Here is a 19,386-nt window from a genome sequence, read left to right as displayed (position 1 = left end):
ATACACACACATTGCCTTGTGCACACACACACCTACCACCTGCCTTGCGCGCACACACCTACACCCTGCCCTGCACGCACACACTGCCCTGCACACACAGTCTTGCTCTACACACACACACACGCTGCTGTTGTAACTATTCCGTGGTTGCTGGCGAGTGTGAAACCACGTGGGGGCCGGGACAGGCCCGGGGGGCGATACCGGGGCGGGGCCGCGAGAAAGGGGCGGGGCCGGGGCGGCGCTGCCCAATGGGGGCGGGGCTGCGGCGGGCGCTGAGGATCGATCGGGACGCGCCCGGCTCGGGCAGGTGAGTGGGGGCTGGGCCGGGCTCGGCGCTTATCTCCCGACCCTCCCCCCCCCCGCGGAGCGCTCCGACCCCCCCCCCCCCCCGGCGGCAGCTCTGCGCGGGGAGAAACCGGCCGCCTCCTCCCCCCTCCCCCCCGCGCTGGGAATAGCGACCAGCGCCTGCTCCCGCAGCCCCCCGCCGGGCCGGGCCGGGCCGGGAATAGCGCCCAGCTTTGCCCCCTCCCCCGCTGGGAATAGTGCCCGGCTGCCTCCTCCCCTCCACCCCCAGCAGGGCCATGCCAGGAATAGCACCCGGCTTCGCCCCTCTCCATCCGGAATAGCACCTGGCTGTCTCCTCCCCCCCCCCCATAGTGCCCAGATGCCTTTACCCCCCCCCCCCCCGGGCTGTGCTGGGAATTGCACCTGGCTTTGCCCCCTCTCCATCCGGAATAGCACCAGGCTGCTCCTCCCCCCCCCCTCTCCATCCGGAATAGCACCTGGCTGTCTCCTCCCCCCCCCCCCCATAATGCCCAGCTGCCTCCCTCCCCCCCCCCCCCCCCCCCCCCGGGCTGTGCTGGGAATAGCGCCTGGCTCTCCTGCCCCACAGGATGATGCTGGGAAAGGGGTGATACCTGGCTCCCTGCCCCTCTTCCCACAGGCTGAAGGTGGGAGTAGGGCCTGGCTCCCCCCCTTGGATGGACAGGCCCTGCGGGGCAATCCGAGGGCTCAGCAGTTGTGGCCCTGCAGACTCGTGAGCCCAGCCTGAGGGGAAGCAGGTGCCTTGTGTCAATGTCCATCCCTGGACTCCGGTCCAGAGCGAGCCGCGGCCCCTGGCCTCCATGTCCTGCCACGTCCTCCCGGACAGGTATTGGCCAGTGCTCCGAGAGGTGCTGCCCTTGCCTAGCGGTGTCACTGTGGATGCTGGGTCTGCACTGCAGGTGTGGCTGTAACTGGGGCGAAACATGACACGGACCCATCTCCGGGTGTAGACCACAAGGCATCTCCCGTGGACGCAGCTACCGCCTCGTGGCACTGTGGATTTCCCACACGGAGCCCTGCCTGCTGCCTTGTATGTCGTGGGGTCATTGGCACTGGTGCAAAGAGGTGCCATTCTGCCAGGCACCTCACATGGGCTCTGAGTCAATCCCAGGAGGTACTTGGGAACGGTGAAATGTGGCCCTGTATTTAGTAGTGTTGCTAGCAGGTAAAGGTTATTGAGATGGAGCATTTGGCGTGGAGGCTAGCGGGGCCTATTATCCACGTCCCCAGGAAACAGCATGTATTTGAGCAGATGTAACGTTCCATTTAACAAAAAGGCCTATTCACTAAGAAATCTACTATACACTTGAGAATGTCTGTCTGTTAAAAATGCCTCCTCAGTGGTAAGAGCTAGGACCACGAAATTCAGGATCTGGCTTCCTCTTATCAGAACTGAAAGCAAGGGCAGGGTGTGGTTGTGCCAGGGCAGTGGACATGCCTGGAATGGGGTTGCTTCTCATACAGCCGTACAGAAAAGAGATGGAATCAGCAGGCAGGGAGGAGGGGCTGAAGCTCTCCCCCCCCCCCCACTGTGCCTGCTGGAGCTGAGTGGCCATGCAGAGGTGGGTCTCTCCCCAGGGCAGCTTGCACACTGAACCAGCCCCTCCCCAGAGCACTGACTCAAATGAACAACCAGAGCGAGACCAGGTGAACCTTCTAGCGGCTAACTTGTAGGTAGCACCATTCTCCATCAGTCCCCTCCGTGCTCTCCCAGGGGCTCGTGGGAAGATCATTACCATACAGCACTGAAAAGGACAGAAAAGCTGGAATCAAATTTCTAGGCTTTGTCCTCCCCTCCCAACCCCTGTGTGTTTTAGCCTGGGATAAGGAATGTGTGGCAGGATCTCCTGACTGTTTGTTGTGAGGTAGCTAGGGGAGATCCAACCGGCCCTCTCCTGGGGCTGAGCTCACCGATGTATCCGCAGTGAAAGCGACACTGCCTTGTGTCTACAAGGATCTTGCTGTGCAATAGCTTAAAAGCCACTTGTGTTGCAGTGGAGACTTGGCCCAAGCTGCACAGAGGAAATGCCAACCCGGTGTGGCCTTGACCTAACCCTTTTATTTTTGCAGGAATTTTCCAAGCACTTAGAGAAAGTTCAGAGCCTGATTTCAGTGGCCTTTGGAACCCCCGCTCGAGTGTGTGAATAATGAATGATGCCACTTGTAATGTCTCTGGAGTGAATGGCTAGTTGTCCTAAAATACTGCGCTATGTGCATGAGGCTTTAATACGGCTGGGACATAGAGAAATCCAGGATTCTGCTGACCAGCAACACTAAAATGAATGAAAGGAGCCCTAGGAGAGCCCCAAAGAACTGAGTTGGGGTTTCACCAAATCTTCAGATGATGTTGTTGGTTTGTAGATGGTGTTATGCCTCTGCCGAGAGCAGTGGTGGCCTGTCAATACAGGCGAACTAGGCGGTCGCCTAGGGCGCCAAGATAAATGGCCATTGAGGGCTTTGGAGGTGGGGGCGCTGATTGCGCGCCAATCGCGCGTTTCGCCTAGGGCACCAGTTGCCGGCAGCTCATCTAGGGCTGCTCTTGGCCGAGAGGGAGGGACACAAAGCAGTACGGATTAGCTTTCGCTTAATCGCCGTGGGTTTCTTTCAACCCACACACAGTAGTCTCTTCCTTTCTGGGCGAATTCTCCCCTTCATAATCATGTGCAAGTCCCATTAATGGTGTTTGGAAATAAACCTGAAAGAAATGTGGCTGGCCAAGCACCTTCTCTCTCATGGCCCATTCCAGTCAGTGTGCACGTGTATTTAACGCACACACACACACACACACAAAACCCATCAAAACGCTTGCTGTGCGTAGTGCTCTCCTTGGGGAGAAGGTGAGAGAAAGGACAAGCCACCGGTCAGCCGTTAGCCAGGGGCCTGACTGGAGGGCGTGGGGACGCTGCCCCAGGCCAGCAGGATAAGACCCCGGATAATCAAATTTTGGGATTTGATCTCGTTTTAGTTTCACACTAGTGTTTTAGGCAATGACCATTCGCTGCCTATTGGGGTGTTGCTGTTGCTTCCCAAAGCCAGCATGTGGCTCGCACTGTGGCATCGCTATTGGCTGAGGAGCTTAAAACTCGGTTAAATGCAAATTCTTTCTGCAGGTAGGTGAAAAGCAGCGCACGTTTCCCTACAGGGAATTGCACTTGCCCTAAAGCATAACGAGGTGTCATTCAATTGGCATGGGTGATAAGCCGGGTCCCAGGGGAGCCAGCTGAGGTCACACAATTAGGGTGCACTACAAAAAATGGGGCAGCCAGTCCCCAACCTTGTTCATATTCACCAAGCCAGCAGAGACCAGCTTCTGTATTGTGTACTCACAAGTCCAGCTAGTGCAGTTCCCTCCGGCTTCCCCCCAGACACCCACGTCAAATGAAGTTCCACCAGTCCCAACAGGATCAGACGCATTATCTCCCAGGTCAAGACATATTTCAGACCTTATCCTAAAACAGGCTGATAGCCAACTAGCAGATTTACCCAGAGATGCTCAGGTCCTTCAGGGCCAGGGGCTGGCAGCGTGGGGGTGCAGGAGTCAGGGCAGGGCCTTCGGGAGGTGGGGGGCTCAAGGCAGGAGGCTGGCAGTGTGGGGGTGCAGGAGTCAGGGCAGGGCCTTTGGGAGGTGGGGGGCTCAAGGCAGGAGGCTGGGAGTGGGGGGTGCAGGAGTCAGGGTGGCAGGTTGAGGAAGGGCTCAGGGCAGGGGGCTAGGGATGTGGGGGTGCGAGTGAGGGTTGGCATGTGAGGAGGGGCTCAGAGCAGGAGGTGGGGGTTACAGGAGTTGGAGAAGGGGGGCTCAGGGCAGCGGGTGGGGGTGGCCACTTGTGGGCAGACCAGGGTACCAGCTGGCTTGTCCCCAGGACCGAGGGGGCTTTCTCCCTCTCCTTTCCCCTGGCCTGGGAGGAGTGGCGGACGGGGCTCCCTCCCTTCTTCCCACCTGGCCCCTCCTGGGCTGGTGGCAGACAGGTGCTTCCTTCAACCCTTGTCTCATCCCAGGGCGAGGGGCGGTGGGAGCTTTCTCCCTCCGCATTGCCCCCTCCAAGGCCAGCAGAGGCTATCTCCTGGGCACTTTCCTGGGCTGGTGGCAGGCATGACGGGGGAGCCTCAGCCCTGCTGGCCACAGGCCACTCTGCAGGATAGCTCTCCCCCGCCTTCTCGCTGCCCCCAGTGGCCACTGTGGTTCCTCCAAACAGTCCCTCCCTTCCCATGTTATGGAAAACAGTCCCATTCCCAGAACTTCCATTGTCCTGGCGCAGCCAAACCCTGACCTTGCTTTAAGTTAGGAGAGGTCGCTGCCTCCCGAATTTAGGAGCCCTCACTCTTACTGTTTAGGAGAAGTTGTTGAGTAGGCAGAAAGAGGGGCAGATGCACATTTCTACAAGGTATCGATTGGTTGTTACTAAATAGAGTAAAATTAATTAAAAAAGAGAATGAGGGTTAAAAGCTCAATCTACATCCAGACACGAGTTCGATTCCCGAGCTGGAGATGATGCTCTTCTAGCTGCAAAGAGTCCTTTTGGGAATAGTCCAGAGGTTATGGGTCAGTGTCCATCTTCAGGTGATTTCAGCGAGAGCCTGGGATCTCAACCCTGCAGGACACTTCCAGCTTCTTCCTGTTGCCAAAAAAAACCCCACTCTGTTCCTAGGGCACTGAAATAGTCTGCAGCCGTGTTGTGACTGAAAGAAAGTCCGTTATCCAATTAATACACTCCCTGACCCAGGAGATTGGTTACCTTTTCACCCTTTTAGCTGGTATAAACATCTGGATTGAACAAGCAGAGTTTAACTAGATCCCACTAGCTGCTACTTGCAAAGGGCAGCAGGGTAAAATTAGAATGGAAGGGTCTGCCAGGAAACCAGTCCACGCTCTGAGCTCGCAATTCCGGCATCTGTGCTCAGGCTGCGGGGATCAGCCGTGAGGTTATCTGATTTGTTTGCTCGGGCACACGGGTCAGTGCTGCTGGGGACTTTGCAGCAGGCGCCTGCTGGCCCAGAAGGCAGGAGCTTTAGAGAACAGCTAAGTCAGACCGAAATCAATCCAGCTAGAGCCTTTCCAGCTAAGAGGAATGCGATTACTGCCCTGGTAATTCACTGCCATCGAAACCATCCCGTGGCGTGGGCAGCTGCCGCTCCTTTGTGTGTCGATTGACTGCCGTTGGGGCAGTGGAGTGATGGGGGCCTTTACCCCGAAGGGTGGGAACATGCTCAATGCTGCTCGCTTCCCCTTCGTGGTTTCGCCACCACCACGGAGGTGACTGGCCCCGCCAGTTTGCTGTTTGCTGCTAGAATGGTGCCTTCCCGGTGGGCCCCGCGTTACCCACGCCGCTCGGACAGCAGCCTGCTGGGATCTTCTGGGCACGTTCCTTGGCCTCTTCCGCAGGTTCGCGGGACGGGTCACAGAAACGTGCAGTTCTAGGTCTCTGGCTCATGACCAAGGTCACCCTCAATGCAGGCAGCAGCTGGAGAGCCTCAGAGCAGGGAGCTGGTAGATGCCCACGTCCAGGACCTGCCAGAAACGTGCACGGTGGAGGTGATGCTGCCTGGGAGTGCTGAGGTCGTTCAGTAGGGGCTGAGCCGCACACGTGGCCAGCAGGAATGGATCCGCCAGCACAACATTCAGTTCTTTACCACAGTCACCCCCCACCAAATGCAGCCGCAGGGGCGCAGACACCCCCTCCCCTCGTACAGCGGCAGGCTTGCTAATGCGGTGCATCCGCTGGCTACCCCTCCCACCGGCCCCATGCAGAGAGGGAGAGGAGTAAGGCAACACAGGGCAGCCAATGGCTGGAGAAAGTGCTGCGTTACCAGCCCTGGATCCAATGGGTGGAATGAGCAGAAGTGGTTCATCCATTCCCCATAACGTGGCCTCTTCTACCCCCAGACCCCGCCGGGAGAGCCTGAGGCGCGGAGGGTTCCCGGCTGTGTGGACGCAGCGGCTCACCTTGGCTCGTGTGCAGTAGCATGGGAAAACTGCAGAGCAAAATCAACTTCAGCACCTCCAAATACAGGTGAGCACGTTCCTGGGAAGCGGCTCGCCCCAGTGGCAGAGGGAGGTTAGTGGCCACGTGTGATCACCCGGGTTGTGAGCTGTGACGGGTCCTTTGCCGGCTGCTGAGAGGCCTGGCTCTGCCTGCCCACGTGTTGGAGCGGGGTCTGGAGCCCGGCACGCCCTGGCTCTGCGGCTAAAATGGCTGCCACCCCCCGCTGGGATTTCCTTGGGGCACTGAGCATGGGGAGTTGCCTTAGCGGGGGTCTCCAGCCTTTGTAAGCACAAGGTCCCTGTTTGAATTTCAGTGCAAGCCGCTTTCACCGCCTGGGGCAGGCTCTGGTCTTGGGCCCAGGGCTTCTGCGGGCCGAACCTGGGGCAGGAGGTTGAGTGCAGGAGGGGGGCTCTGGCAGTGGTGCGGGGGGGCTGCGGCAGCTCTCTCCTGCCCTGGTCCTGCGCCTTTCCCGAAAGCGGCATGGCCAGCAGCGGCTCCTGGGGGGGGGCACTTGGCAGCCTCCCCGCGAAACCGGTCGGGATCCCCCGCCAGAGGCTCCGGGAGCTCCCGATGCGCTGGCTGGAGGTGCTGGCAGGACACAGCTGGATCTCCCCTCTCCCCGGCCACTCGCTGGCGCTCTGACGCCCGGCCGGGCAGTTCCTAGCGAGGGGCAGAGGACCTGGCTGCACTGGCTCTCGGTGGAAAGTGGCTCCACTTGCCGGGGGACGCAGACAGCCCTTAGCCCTGCAGGACAGTGGCTCCCAGGACAGCCGGGTGCCGTAGCTGCCGTCACACCCGTGATTTTCCTTCCATGGGTATGGGGAGCAGAGGGGAGCCCCAGGGAGCCCCTCACCACCTGGCTTAAGGCAGGGCGACCGCACGTCCTGATCTATAGGGACAGGTCCCACGTTTGGGGTTTGTCTTTGTAAAGGCACCTCCCCCCCCCCAACTTTTCACACCTGCTTTCTAGCCATGCCACTGCCACCTCCCCCTCCCCCCACAGCGGGCAGCCTGGGCCAGGCCCGGTTAAAGGGTGCCCTTCCCCCTTTGGCTGACGGCAAGGGGGTCTCTGGGTTGGGAGACCTGCAGTGATGCATTCAGCTTTGTCTGGTGCTCGCAGTGAGCCAGCCTGCCTCCGAGTGGTGCCTGGGCAGGGCTGGTGCCTGTTGAGTGGGGGGGCAGGAGGGGTTGCCCAGCGCTTGGGAGAAGCCGTGAGCCGCCCAGCCCCCGAGAGTGGGAGCCAGGCAGTGGCCTGAGCGAGTTAAACTCTCCCTTTCTCGGGGAGTGGGGAGATGGGATACGGCCCATGAGCGCACCCGCCAAGGGCACAGGGCCGCAGGAGGGAGGTCAGGGCTATCACGAGGCAAAACCCGTGGGAACTGTTGGTCCAGTGGCCGAGTCGAACGTCATCGCCAACTGCAGCTGGGACACTGGTGAAGTGGCGAGAAGCCGCTCACGGGTTAGGAATTAGGGTTGGAAAAGACCAATTCTGCCCCGTCTAGGAGCCTTGTTTCCATTGCCCAGAGCCTGCGGGTTGGCTTGCTTTTCTCCAGCATCTCGGCGTGCAGCATTCCTTCCCGTGCGCTTTGAGAAGCGGGGCGAGGATGGCTCGGTCGCGCACCCTGACCTCCCTGCTGCTGTCTCTCTCCCTTCGGCAGGCCTGAGCAGGTGGAAGAGGCCAGCCCTGCGCCCGCCGTGCGGCGGTACAGCCCTGCTCACGCGGACGCCGTCACCTCTGTGGCCGCGCTCACGCCGGAGCTCTGTGTGTCGGGAGGGAAGGACAAGGTAAGGTTAAATGCACGGGACTGGAAGGAAAATGGTTCCACGGAAATCGAGGGTCTCTAGAGCTCCCTGCCATGGAGAGCAGGGCAGATGAGTTGGCGAGATTCAAACAAGGCACCAGACTGCCAGCTGGCTGAAATAAAAATGCACAAGCCACCAGTTCTCCAGGGCATGGCCTGTCCAGCGGCTGGCGGGGGCTACATGCTCCGCCCCTTCCCGGGTGCTTGTGATGGGGAGGCGCATGGCAGCATGGGCCGTTGTTGGTGCCACCCTAGGCAGATAGCTCTTGTGGGGCAAGTCCTTTCTCCGAAGCATTGTGCACCAGGAACCGCGCCCTAGGCGGAGGGAGGAACTCGGATGTAACCGTCATGGCTCCCTGGAAGCCCAGTAAAACTCCTTCCCGCCATGAGCACTTTGTCTCACGTGGGCTGCCGGGGCCTGGGCTGCTGGCCTGGCGCATGCAGGGGGACCCCAGCAGGCTGTGACGTCAGGCGGAGGTTAAGATGTGGCAGTCGTCTCCAGACAGCGCGATTAGTGTTAAATCTCTGCGCCCTCCCCACGCAGCACAGCGGCCAGTCCTCTGGCTCGGAGAACCGCAGGATTAGAAGGGTCACGTCATCGACCCCCTGCCAAGCCGCGGGATTTGTTGTGTCTGAACCACCCGAGGCTCCAGGCGCCTCCTGAAATCCTCCGGGAAGGAGCTCCCCCCCCCCCGGTGTCTGTTCCATTATCCAGCCATCAGTCTAAATCTGCCCTGCTGCTTGAAGCCCTTTTCCCTTCATCTCTTTCCCAGCAGGACTGTCACCTCCCGCCACTCGGCTGTGCCGGGGGCTCGACCTTTCGGCTTTCCATTGCTTTTTCTGCGGCAGCCTCCCATTGCTGGCGCAAGCTGCTCTTTAGCTCATGCCCATCACTGCGGTAGCTGCCTGCTCCTATGGCAGGGGGAGCCGCGCTCACTTTCAAAAGCCGCAGGCCCTGGTGCGGAGACAGACACGAAGCTGGTCCTTTGACTCGGTCGTAACTGGCTGTTTGTTAAGTATTTCTGTGTTGCCGGGAGATATTTTATTTCTTTAAAAAATCATTTTCAAATCTGCCTGCATCAGGCCAGACTCATTTAGGCTCCACAGCTGAAATCTTGGCCACAGCAAATCACCCACTGACTCCCATGGGGCTAGGCTGTCACCCCTGGATCCTTACGCTAAGGTGCCTGGGCTTGAACAATTTGGTCCAGGTACGTAAAAGCAAGGCCCCGTCCTGTGTTTCAAACTGCTCTAGGCTGCTGGGACTGGAGCATGCGAGGGGAGCTGGGCTCGGCACAGGCGTAACTGGGCGCAGATCTCGGAACTGGGACGTACAAGGGGTGAGAGTAGCTGATCCAGTTGCCTCCACGAGAGCCAGCCTGTGATGCGATGCTCCAGGTGGAGAGCTGCAAATGCACCAAGGCGCCCAGGACTAGAAGAGCTGCCAACGTGGCGGACGTGTGGTGGCGCCCGCGTGGCACACGCTTGGATGGCCAGGGTGCACGTTTCACTGAGCAATGGTTTTATTCCCCGGTGCTGACTCCAGCCTGCGCTCGCTTCATTGAGGAGGCGTTGTCCAGCCTGGCAGGAGTGTAGGGCAGGTGGCTTTTTGCTCCAGAAAATGTTTCTTCTATTTCGGTGACGTAGGTTCACATAACGCGGGTTTTCACCCAGGGCACACTCGGACTCTTGCTGTGAGCGTGTTCTCGGAGCTCTTTGGGAAGAAGTAGACTGTGCTCCCCCAGACAGGTCTGTGCAAGGGCAGTGGAGACGCCGGGTCGCGCAGGCTGGATTCCCACACTTCTTTCTCTCTCTAGACTGTTGCCGTGTATAACTGGAGGTCGGGCGTGATGCTGGAGAAGTTCATGGGACACCAGCGGGAAGTGACTAAGGTAAATATCAGACTGGCCAAAGGGCAGGGTGAGTCTAGTGTGGATCCCCGACTTCTGTCAAAGACAAGGGTGGGTGACCGGTCACCCTCACCAACGTCAGCTGTGTGACTCTCAGTCGGCAAGGAAGGCAGGGAACCGGCCGGGTACCCTGGAAGCTGCCTTAGGCCAGGTCTACACTAAAGGGGAAGGTTGAATGAAGATGCACAACTCCAGCCATGTTAATTACGTAGCTGGAGTCGACGTACCTTCATTCCAGGTTCTGTGTGGTCTCCACAGCCATAGGTCGACGGGAGGAAATGCTCCCATTGGCTTCCCTTACTCCTTGCAAGGAGCAGGAGTATTGGGACCAACAGGGTCACCCTGCGTTTGATTTAGCGGGTCTTTACTAGACCTGCTAAATCACACTCCAGAAGATCAATCACAGCCTTGTCTTCACTACTGGGAGGAGCGAGAGTGTACTGCGAGCTGGAGGAGAGGTCAGACGGGGAGAATGGGGAACAGGGGACTGGGAGCCAATTGGTAGGGGAGGAGGGGAACACAGATTACAGGGAGCTAGTTCAGGGCTACTCAACTGTGGAAGCCCCGGGGGCCACAATGATACTCACAGCACATGCCGAGGGCTGCACCTTAAGTACGGTTGCATATACATGCAAATATATGCAAATAGCGTCTTTCACAATGACGGGCATGAATACAAAGATTAAGGCCAGACGACACAACACGCAGGCCCCACTGAAGTCAGTTCTGCTGATATCTCTAAAATGCAGCATTCACCCTATTCCCGCCCATGTGACAGCGCTAGTAACGAGCAACGACAGTCCAGGAACTGATCTGCTAAAACACAGCTCAGCCCAAACCACACTGCGGGCCGCGTGCTGGGTCGTCCCGAGCTTGGATTTCACATGGGACCTGGAGGGGTTTCCTCATTCTCTGGTCCCTTGGGATCAGGTTTGCAGAAGTGGGGGCAATCCCAGCGGGACCGGCGTGCCTGGGGCTGTGCTGCGGACGCAGGCGGTGCTATTGACTGCCGTGGCCGCTGCAACCCAGGTCCGCAGTGTCTCCGATTGGGCACCTGGAACGGGAATGTTTTGTCCTCAGTATTTCTCGGGCCCGGTGCCCATCTGTCCATTGGGGATAGTCTCGGGCCCTCTCCTTCCGGGGGCGCTGTGGGGATTAGTGCTGGTGGCGAGCGCCGGGGAAAGCCCAGGAAAGCCAGGAATGATTCTCGTGCCAGGGTGGGGGGTGGCCACCCTGGAACGCAGAAGAAGGCAAACCCTTCGTCAGTGGCTCATTCCGTGAGCACGTGACTCGGCTCCCTTGCCTCCCAGGGCACTGTGGCACGCGAGCACACGCTGGCCCCCTCTCGGAGGCGAGTGGTCCTCGGCCCGGCAGGGGGCCCGTGGCGCAGCCGGGAGCAGAGCTCTGAGGAGACCACAGACCTGCTGCGCTTCTGGGGCTGAGGACTGGCTCTCGCGTCTCTCTGTGCTGGGCAGGTGGCCTGTGCCTTGCAGTCGAGCCGGATTTTCAGTGCCTCCCGGGACAAGACCGTCATGATGTGGGAGCGGCACAGGAGTCCGGGGCCGAGCCAGCGCTTCCCAGGACACGACTTGGTTGTCACTGGCCTGGCAGCGAGCCCAGGTGAGGCCCGGCTGACGCCGGCTGCAGTCGAGCTGGCTTCTCGGCCCGCTCTGACCGAGCCCTTGTGTCTGCAGACGCCTCTCAGCTGTGCACGGGCTCCCGGGACAACTCCCTGTGCATGTGGGACGTAGAGACGGGGGCGTGCGTGCGCAGAGCGGCCATCTCCAGGAATCTGGTAAGCGCACGTCTCCGGGGGCCGGGCTGTGGCCGAGCAGGGTGCGCGGGGTCACTCGGCGCTCAGTAGCACCGCCCGCATGCGGTGCGCAGCACGGGGAGGCGCCGGCGGGAGGGTGTGAAGTAAAGCAGGGCTCAGCAGCGTCCCGCCAGCGCCACGCTGGTGCCAGCGGCCTGCAGCACACGCACGCCCCCCGGCCGTAGGAGACCCCGCGCTGTCCGAGAGGTGCACTAGTGCGACACCTGTTGTACGTGGAGCCCGGCACATGAGCGGAGCCGCACGGCTCCTCGTGCGAGGGGGGCACCTCCTCTGCCCCCTGGAACAGCCAGAAGGGTGGGGCCTTCCCTTAGCCCAAAGGCAGAGGGCGCTTTCAGTGCAGAAGTCCCCAGACTGGGCGGGTCCAGCCGGCCCGTCTCCTGGCTCTGAAGGGGCAGCGTGGAGTCACCTGACCCCTTCACAGTCTGCTCAGGCCCTGAGCCGGGGGGTTCTCCCCTGCTGGGTAGCCCAGTGGCACCAGGCACCGGTCGGTTACCCATAGAAAGGTCCTGTTGGCTCTTTACTTTGGGCGGTTTCACCCTACAAAGCTGTGGCCTCCGAGGTACCCCACTGACCAAGTCCCCCTCCATGGCCCCTCGGGTCACACCCCAGGCTGGTGGGCTCCAGAGGCGGCTCCACCCCTCTGCTGGCTCCGGCGATGGCGGCTGGGCCCGCGGGCGGCGTGTGGGTTGTGTGCGTGGGCAGGTTTCTGGTGTTTCTTTCCCTCCGACAGGTCACACACCTGTGCTGGGTGCCTGCCGAGCCGTACGTCCTCCAGAGCTCGGAGGACAAAACGCTCAGGTACTCGCCGGGGACTCGGCGCGTCGGTTGTGGGCGAAGGCTCCCGGCGCTTTGTGAAACCATCCCTTGGGCCGCGCCGGGGGCCGGGGGCCGCTGCGCCTGTGGGTTCTCCAGATCCGCGCGCTCGGGCTGTCTGGCGCCTTTCTCCTCCACTGGGTGGGCAGCAGCAGCACCTGCCCCGGGGTGCCCCGTCAAGTGCCCGGTTATTCTGGCTTGGCCACGTGTTCTGGGCCCACGGGGGGGCTGACTGTCCGGAGCCTGCCTCGCCCGCCAAGGGCCGCAGCCGGGAGCGGCTTGCTGTGCCGCGAGCTCGTCCCCCTGCTGCTGCTAGAAGCGAACCTGGAGCCAGCCGGGTCTCGCAGGCATGAGGCTGCGTCTCTAGGGGGCCGACTCTGCCTGGGGCGGACGGAAGGAGACTCGCAGCTCCCATGTGTGGAGCCCCAGCAGGGCCGGGGGGCAGCAGGCCTGGGCTGAGTCCCGGAGCTCACTCAGCGGGGAGGTGGAGGAGCAGGGGCCTGGCTGGGGTGTGCGAATTGCCATGGGCCGGCTCCAGGCCCTCTGCTGTCGGTTCTGCGCCGGCCCGAGGGCCCGGGGGCAAGGCCTGGCTCACTCTGCTTTGCTTTCTCCTCCGTGCCAGGCTGTGGGACAGCCGGGAGCTGCGGGTGGCCCACACGTTCCCGGGGAAGCAGCATGTCCAGACCTACTGTGACGTGAGCCAGGACGGGCGCTACGGCCTCAGCAGCAGCAGCGGCTTTGGCGGGGAGGGCTGTGAAGCCACAGTGAGTTTCCCGGCTGGGCAGCAAATGGCTGCTTGTTCCAGTCCCTGCCGACGTTCCCCACGGGCCTGGCTCGTGCTCCGAGAGTCCCCTGCAGCCTGCGCGCTGGGCTGGCGTTAGCCCGCTGGGGCTCGCTCCCTGCACCTCTGAGGGACGTCTACACTGCAGGCCCGTTTCGGGTACCACGGGTACCCCGCGTCCCAGGGGCGCGCCCCTTACTTTGAATATTTCTCGAAATAACGGACGCGCTATTTCGCCATCCCGTAAACCTCGCAGCAGGGGGACTGAGGGAGGGCTCGGAGCTGCACTATATCGAAAGCAGAGACGCGAGTAGCGCAGACTTGGGAGTGCCGCGTAGACGTACCCCGAGAGGCAGCGAGGGCTCTGGCACGGGCGCCCAGGCGCGCTCTCCGCCCCGGGGCGTGTGCGATGTAACTTCCGGCCACGGTGACTGCGCGCGTCGCCCAGGGCCGTACGGGGCTCGCAGGGCTGAGGCCAGCCGGGGGCACTGCTCGAACGCCCTGCCTGCTCCGGGGAGCTCTAGGCCCAAGCGCCGAGCCCTGCCTCAGCCAGCAGCCACGTGCCTGTGGCGTTCAGTCTGCTCGGCTTTGACTCTGCATTTAAATACAACCCGCCCCCCCGGGCATTGCATGGCGATACCCCTGCGGCTCTGGAGGGTGGGATGTGCCCGCCCCCGCTAGGGGAGCAAAGCCAGGGCAGTGGGAGGGAAGCCAGGCGGAGGCGACGGGCGTCCTGGAGCAGAGCAGCGGGAGACGAGCCCCCGTCTGGCTCGGGCCCAGGGCCGTGGCTGCAGGGCGGCGGCGGCGGGAGGCTCCAGGGGTCTCTTTGGGAGCAGCCGGACGGGGGGCGGCAGGAAAGCAATTGGCAGAGCGCTGTGTCCGCCCCTCGCAGCTGTGGGACCTCCGGCAGACGAGGAGCCGCATGCGGGAGTACAAGGGGCATTTCCAAACCGCTGCCTCCTGCATCTTCCTTCCCAAGGGCCTGGGCCTGGCCCCAGCCATCGCCACGTCCTCGCACGACTGCATGGTGAAGCTCTGGAGCCAGGACAGCGGAGGTAGGGCCAGGAACACAGCGCAGGGAGGGTGAAACGCCCCTCTGCTCCCCTCTCCGATGGCTGCGCGTGGCGCCTGAGCAGACAGCCCTGAGCCCCGCTCCTGCGGGGTGGGGCGCCCCATTTAGCGATGGAAAGGGGGTGCTGCCCGAGTCGCCTGTGGGGGTACAGACCCTCGCAACCCTCGTGAGCCGGGCCGCCAATGTGCCTCAAGCTCCGCCCGCCCCGCCCCGGCCAGGGCGCCGTGGCGCGTATCCCGCCCGGGCGTGCAGGGCAGGCGTCTCTGGGCCGGCCTGGGCTTTGGCTCCGCACTTGGCGGGAGCCGGGTGCAGGCCCTGCAGGAGCCCGTCCCGAGAGCAGCCCTCGCGGGACAAGGAGTCCCAGCTCGCAGTTGGGCGACCTGCTGTCTCTGGACTCGGGGCGCTGAGGCTGCAGCCGCTTGTCATGTCACCTCTCCCTCCTCCCTCCCCTGCCCCCACTGCGGAGGGAGCGCAGGGCAAAGGGATGGCGTCACCTCTGGGGGCCAGCGGTCCCTGTAAGTCGAGCACCCCACGAGAGTCACATGCCACCCACAGCCAGCAGCACGTGTGTCTATTGGTGGTGCACGTCCACACGTGCCTCGGCGCACACAACAAAATGTATTCCGCACATGGATGGAGACATTTGGGGGAACACTGCTGGGCTGGGGACATGTCTGTCATGGGGCCACGGAGCCACAGAAACTCTTCTTGGGGTTGAGAGAGGGGCAAGGCAGACCCTTAACCACGTCCCCTTGTAATTCTACAAGGGCCCATTGCTGACGCCTGGCTTCCAGAGGGGCCATGGCAGGCTCCCCTGGCTGAGCCTTTCTCTGGTCTCTCCACAGCCTGTCTGGCCACCTTGTGCCTTGACGGAGCCGGGCCCCTGGCTGCCCTGGCTGCGTGTGACAGCGCCACGCTGCTCTGCGCCAGCTTCAGCACCGGGATTCACGTGCTCCGCGTGAGCCGCGGGAAGGGGCTGGAGCTGCAGGAGGTGGCGATGTTCTGATTTGCCGTGTCCCTCGGCCCAGGCCACGGTGGGAAGTGCCTCTGGGCCAGGCGGCTCCCGGTGCCACGTGGCGAGGGTTCGTGGCCCGCACCTGTAACGCCCCTTGCCCAATGCAGCAGGGTCGCCAGGCTCCGGCTTGGAAGGGCTGGACCCGTCTGTGAAGCCAAGCCCTGGGTGCCTGGGGGCCAGGAGGAGCCGGGCACGTTTGGCGCACGGAGCCCCGAGCCAGCGACGCCTGGCGTGCGGTGCGTGAGAGCGAGGCCAGCTGGGACGTGTGTGGGAGCCGCCTGTCGCGCCCTGGTGTCTCCGCCCGGCTCCGCCGCAGGCTTGTCCCTTCACAGAGCGCCGGACGGCCTGGGCGCTTGTCAGCAGAAACCCAGGCGGCCCTGTCCCTCTCCAGAGAGCCAAGTCCACAGCTGCGTTTGGCTCTGGGGAGGGGAGCCGTGGTGCTCTCAGTGCCGGCACCGGGGCTGCCAACGGCTCCTGCTGGCTGAGGCGCCGTGAGGGAGCAGACGCGAGCAGCAGCTGGTTCCTCCCCTCGGAGAGCTGGAGGCCGAGGAGGATGCTTGGTCCAGGTGCTGCTTCCCAGGGAGAGCTCGCCAGAGCTCCAGGCTGCCCTGGGCGGTGGCAGGGGCTAGCCCCCCGGTGACTGGCAGCCTGGCAGGAGCCGGCCATTGGGGCGACAGGCCGGATCACATGGCACGGATGCCTTGTGCCATGTCGGGGTGCTGGTCCTCGGGGGTCCCCCAGTGCCAAGGGGGACGCTGTGCTGGCACAGAGCCGAGAGCAGCTGCTCCCTCCCCCCACACTGGGCTGTCCAGTGTCACCCCTGGGCTTTGCCCTCTGCCTTGCACCGTCTGGCAGCTTCCAGCAGGGCCCTTCCTGCATGGACCTCGGGGCCGCGGTGGTGCCAGATGAGGCAGGAGTCCCTCCCTGCTGCCCTAGCAGGGGAAGACAGGCAGCCCTCTGCCCCACTGGCTCTCCAGCAGGGCTGTGGCTGGGCGGAGGTGGGGAGAGGGATGGAGAGTCCCACCCCCACCACTCTCCGGCCTGCCTAAGGCCCAGTGGCCTCTGCCGCGCCTGTATTCTGCTGTGACACGCACCCGGTACCCCCCCCCGTTCCTCCCGCTGCTCAGCAGGGCAGACCAGCGACTGGGGAGAAATGTCCCAGGTGGAGGGGCACACACTTGGCAACCGGGCCCCTCCGTGGGTGTGGGGGTGAGGTGGGGGGCTCCCTGGGTGTGGGGGTGAGGTGGGGGGCTCCCTGGGTGTGGCTGTCCTTGTTAGTGGCATTGGAAGGGAACACCCCCCCCCCCCCGACCGCTAGTCCCTGTTGTGTCCTCGGAGGACAGTTTGCTCCTCTCTGCCCCCTCCCCAAGGGGTCCCTTTCCCCCTGCTCCATGTCCCCTGGCCCCCGTGTGCGTCCTGCCCAGAGGCCCAGCTCTGGGGGTGCTGCAGTGAAGTGCTGGGGAGGGTGCATGGAGGGCCTTGAGGATCTGCAGGGCCCGCTGCCCAGGGGCTGTGCTCTGAAAACACGGCTGGGAAATGGCGCCTGCCCACAGCCTTCTCCCCGGGCCGGAGCTGAGCACGTGGCCCGCAGCCGGCACGAGACGTCTCCGCGCTCCCAGCCTCGCCTCGCGCCGGGCCGAGGCGCGAGCTGCTCAGAGGAAGGTCACAGGAACCTCCTGCTGGGCCCGGAAACCCAGGGCTGCTGGCAGCTCCCCTCTGGGAACCCAGCGGTGCCCCCAGACGTGCGCTCGTGGGCGATGCCCCCGGTGGAGCGCGGCGCCTGCACCCCGCCGTCTAGGCAGCTGAACCCGTGGGGGGGGGGGGCAGGTCCTGCTTGAATTCTGGGCACTTTTCTTGCACGACTGCTCCATGCCCCCTGGCCCCCGTGTGCGACCTGAGCCAACCAACCGTTTTCATTATCTACATTTCCAGCAGTTAAAATGGCAGCTCCTGGGTGTTACCTGTTCTCGTTTGGTGTTGCGTGTCTGAGCTCAGTAGCCTGCCCCTGGCCCTGCCCCTGGTCTCCTGCAGGGAGCTGGTAGATACCAGCCTCTGGCTCTCTCTGCAGGACTTCGGCACCTTCTCACGTCCAGCACATCAAACGATCTTCTAAATCCCATCTCCGATTCATGCCGGCCTGGCCCCCTCCCCCAGGCTACATCGGGACTGGCATGATCTTGCTGCCTGTCTACACTGGCTGCGAGTATTTGCGCAAGAACACTGACTTTGTGATGTACAAAATCAGTGGTTCTTGCGCAAATACTCCGACGCTCCCGCTCAGGGATAAGCCCTCTTGGGCAAGAGGCCAGTGTAGACAGACAGGTTAATTTCTTGCGCAAGAGAGCGTCTACACTGGCACGGATGCTTTTGCGCAAAGGCACATGCCAGTGTAGACGCAGCCCCACTGTGGCCAGACCGTGCGTGGAGCTCACGGCCCGTTTCAGGCTGCACCATGGCTGCCGAGGCTGGGAACTGACCATCCAGGACATCAGAATCAGGCCCCTGCCCCGGTAATGAGTTACTGTTCCTCCTGGTCTCGGACCATCTGCAAACTTCACCAGTGATGGGTTCATGGCTCCTTCTAGGCCATTGCTAAAGCGTTGATAGCGCAGGGCCAGGAAGTGACCCCGCAAGTCCCTGCTGGACCTGGCCCTGCGCCCCACACACACTTGCGTTTGGCCAGGTTTTAATCTACGTAGCGTGAGCAAGGCTAATTGTCCGTCGTTCTCGGGTTTTTAATCAAGATGTCCAGTACTGAGTCACTGCCTTGGAGACAGCTCGGTATTTCAGCAGGTCTATTCCCATCAACCCACGTTCTGTGTTAATGGAGTCCTGGATCAGCTGCGCCTGGGATCAGTGTCATGGAGCGGCCTATAACGACCATTTACCCTTAACACTTGTTTCCTAAAACCAGCTTTTCAAGACTTAAAGGGCTTTCCCCAAACTGTAGGATGCTGGATCTGCTGAAAATGTTTCACTTTAGTAGCTGCTGTGCACTAGCCTCTAGAAATACCAGTGGAATGGAGCAATGTCAGCAGCACAGGCCATGGCTGTACCGTCCATCCGTCCCCCCCCCCCCCCCCCCCAATACAGAACAGAAATATCGATTGCCTACTTCTGCCTCCTCATTGATCATTCTGCCATTTCCAGCTAATGGCAGACCGAGACCATTGCGCCATTAACAAGCCCTCGCATCCTGCAGGTGTAATTAGCTCTTCTTACAGATGGAGAAACTGAGGCAGGCAGCCTGAGCGACTGCCCCAGTTCACACAGTCCACCTGTGGCAGAGCTAGAACAGGAGCCTGACTCCCAGTTCTCTGCCTTAGCCATGCACGTGCCGTTTGCCGTCTGCTTTCTACTCAGCCCTTTCCCATCAGCTCCCACCTCCTGCCCCTCAGTCTAGCTCAGGGTTGGGTAAAATACGGGCTCGGAGTCAGAGCCGGCCCACGGACCACCCTGCCGGGACCCTCAGGCACCATGTGGCTCTGCTCTGCAGTCAGGGGGAGGCTTTGTGTGATCCCCCCCAGTCTAATTCTCAGCTCCTATTGGCTGGAAACAACCAACCAATAGGAGCTGAGAGATTGGCTGGGGGGGTGGGGGCAATGCAAGCCTCGTCCCCCTCCCGGAGCTGAGAGCCACGTGGAGGGAGCTGCCTGCAGTTTCCAGTGATCCGGGGCTGCAGCAGGCAGGGAGCCCGGCCTGCCTTGGGGTGCTGCAGGGCTGCTGGCCGGGAGACACTTAGGTAAGTGCCTTCCAGCCAGATCCTGCCTCTGACACCCCTGCCCCTCCTGCCCCCCAACTCCCTCCCCCAGGTCACCATCCAAACCCTCTGCACTCCCCTGCCCAAGGTCACA

General features: G+C 61.9%; 1 protein-coding gene across 1 annotated transcript; it reads left to right on the top strand.

The window, feature by feature from the left end:
- The first annotated feature begins 159 nt into the window (after window positions 1-159).
- Window positions 160-18,637, top strand: WDR31 (WD repeat domain 31). Its single transcript, XM_089772875.1, has 10 exons — window positions 160-307; window positions 6,206-6,332; window positions 7,964-8,090; window positions 9,925-9,999; window positions 11,493-11,637; window positions 11,712-11,812; window positions 12,582-12,649; window positions 13,287-13,428; window positions 14,338-14,500; window positions 15,363-18,637. The coding sequence occupies exons 2-10, from the start codon at window positions 6,286-6,288 to the stop codon at window positions 15,521-15,523; spliced, it is 1,029 nt and encodes a 342-aa protein (XP_089629001.1). The 5' UTR covers window positions 160-307; window positions 6,206-6,285; the 3' UTR covers window positions 15,524-18,637.
- The last annotated feature ends 749 nt before the right edge of the window (window positions 18,638-19,386 follow it).

Source organism: Pelodiscus sinensis, chromosome 23, assembly GCF_052426305.1.
Source record: "Pelodiscus sinensis isolate ZL-2025 chromosome 23, ASM5242630v1, whole genome shotgun sequence".
NCBI lineage: Eukaryota > Metazoa > Chordata > Testudines > Trionychidae > Pelodiscus > Pelodiscus sinensis.
Note: the sequence above shows the minus strand (reverse complement) of the source record. Positions and strands in the feature narration are given on the sequence as shown.

Bases quoted from the DNA above. Each gene is read 5' to 3' on its own strand.
- WDR31 (XM_089772875.1), top strand. From the start codon at position 6,286: ATGGGAAAACTGCAGAGCAAAATCAACTTCAGCACCTCCAAATACAG. The intron at 6,333-7,963 runs GTGAGCACGTTC...TCCCTTCGGCAG, and splicing joins TTCAGCACCTCCAAATACAG to GCCTGAGCAGGTGGAAGAGG. The intron at 10,000-11,492 runs GTAAATATCAGA...TGTGCTGGGCAG, and splicing joins ACCAGCGGGAAGTGACTAAG to GTGGCCTGTGCCTTGCAGTC.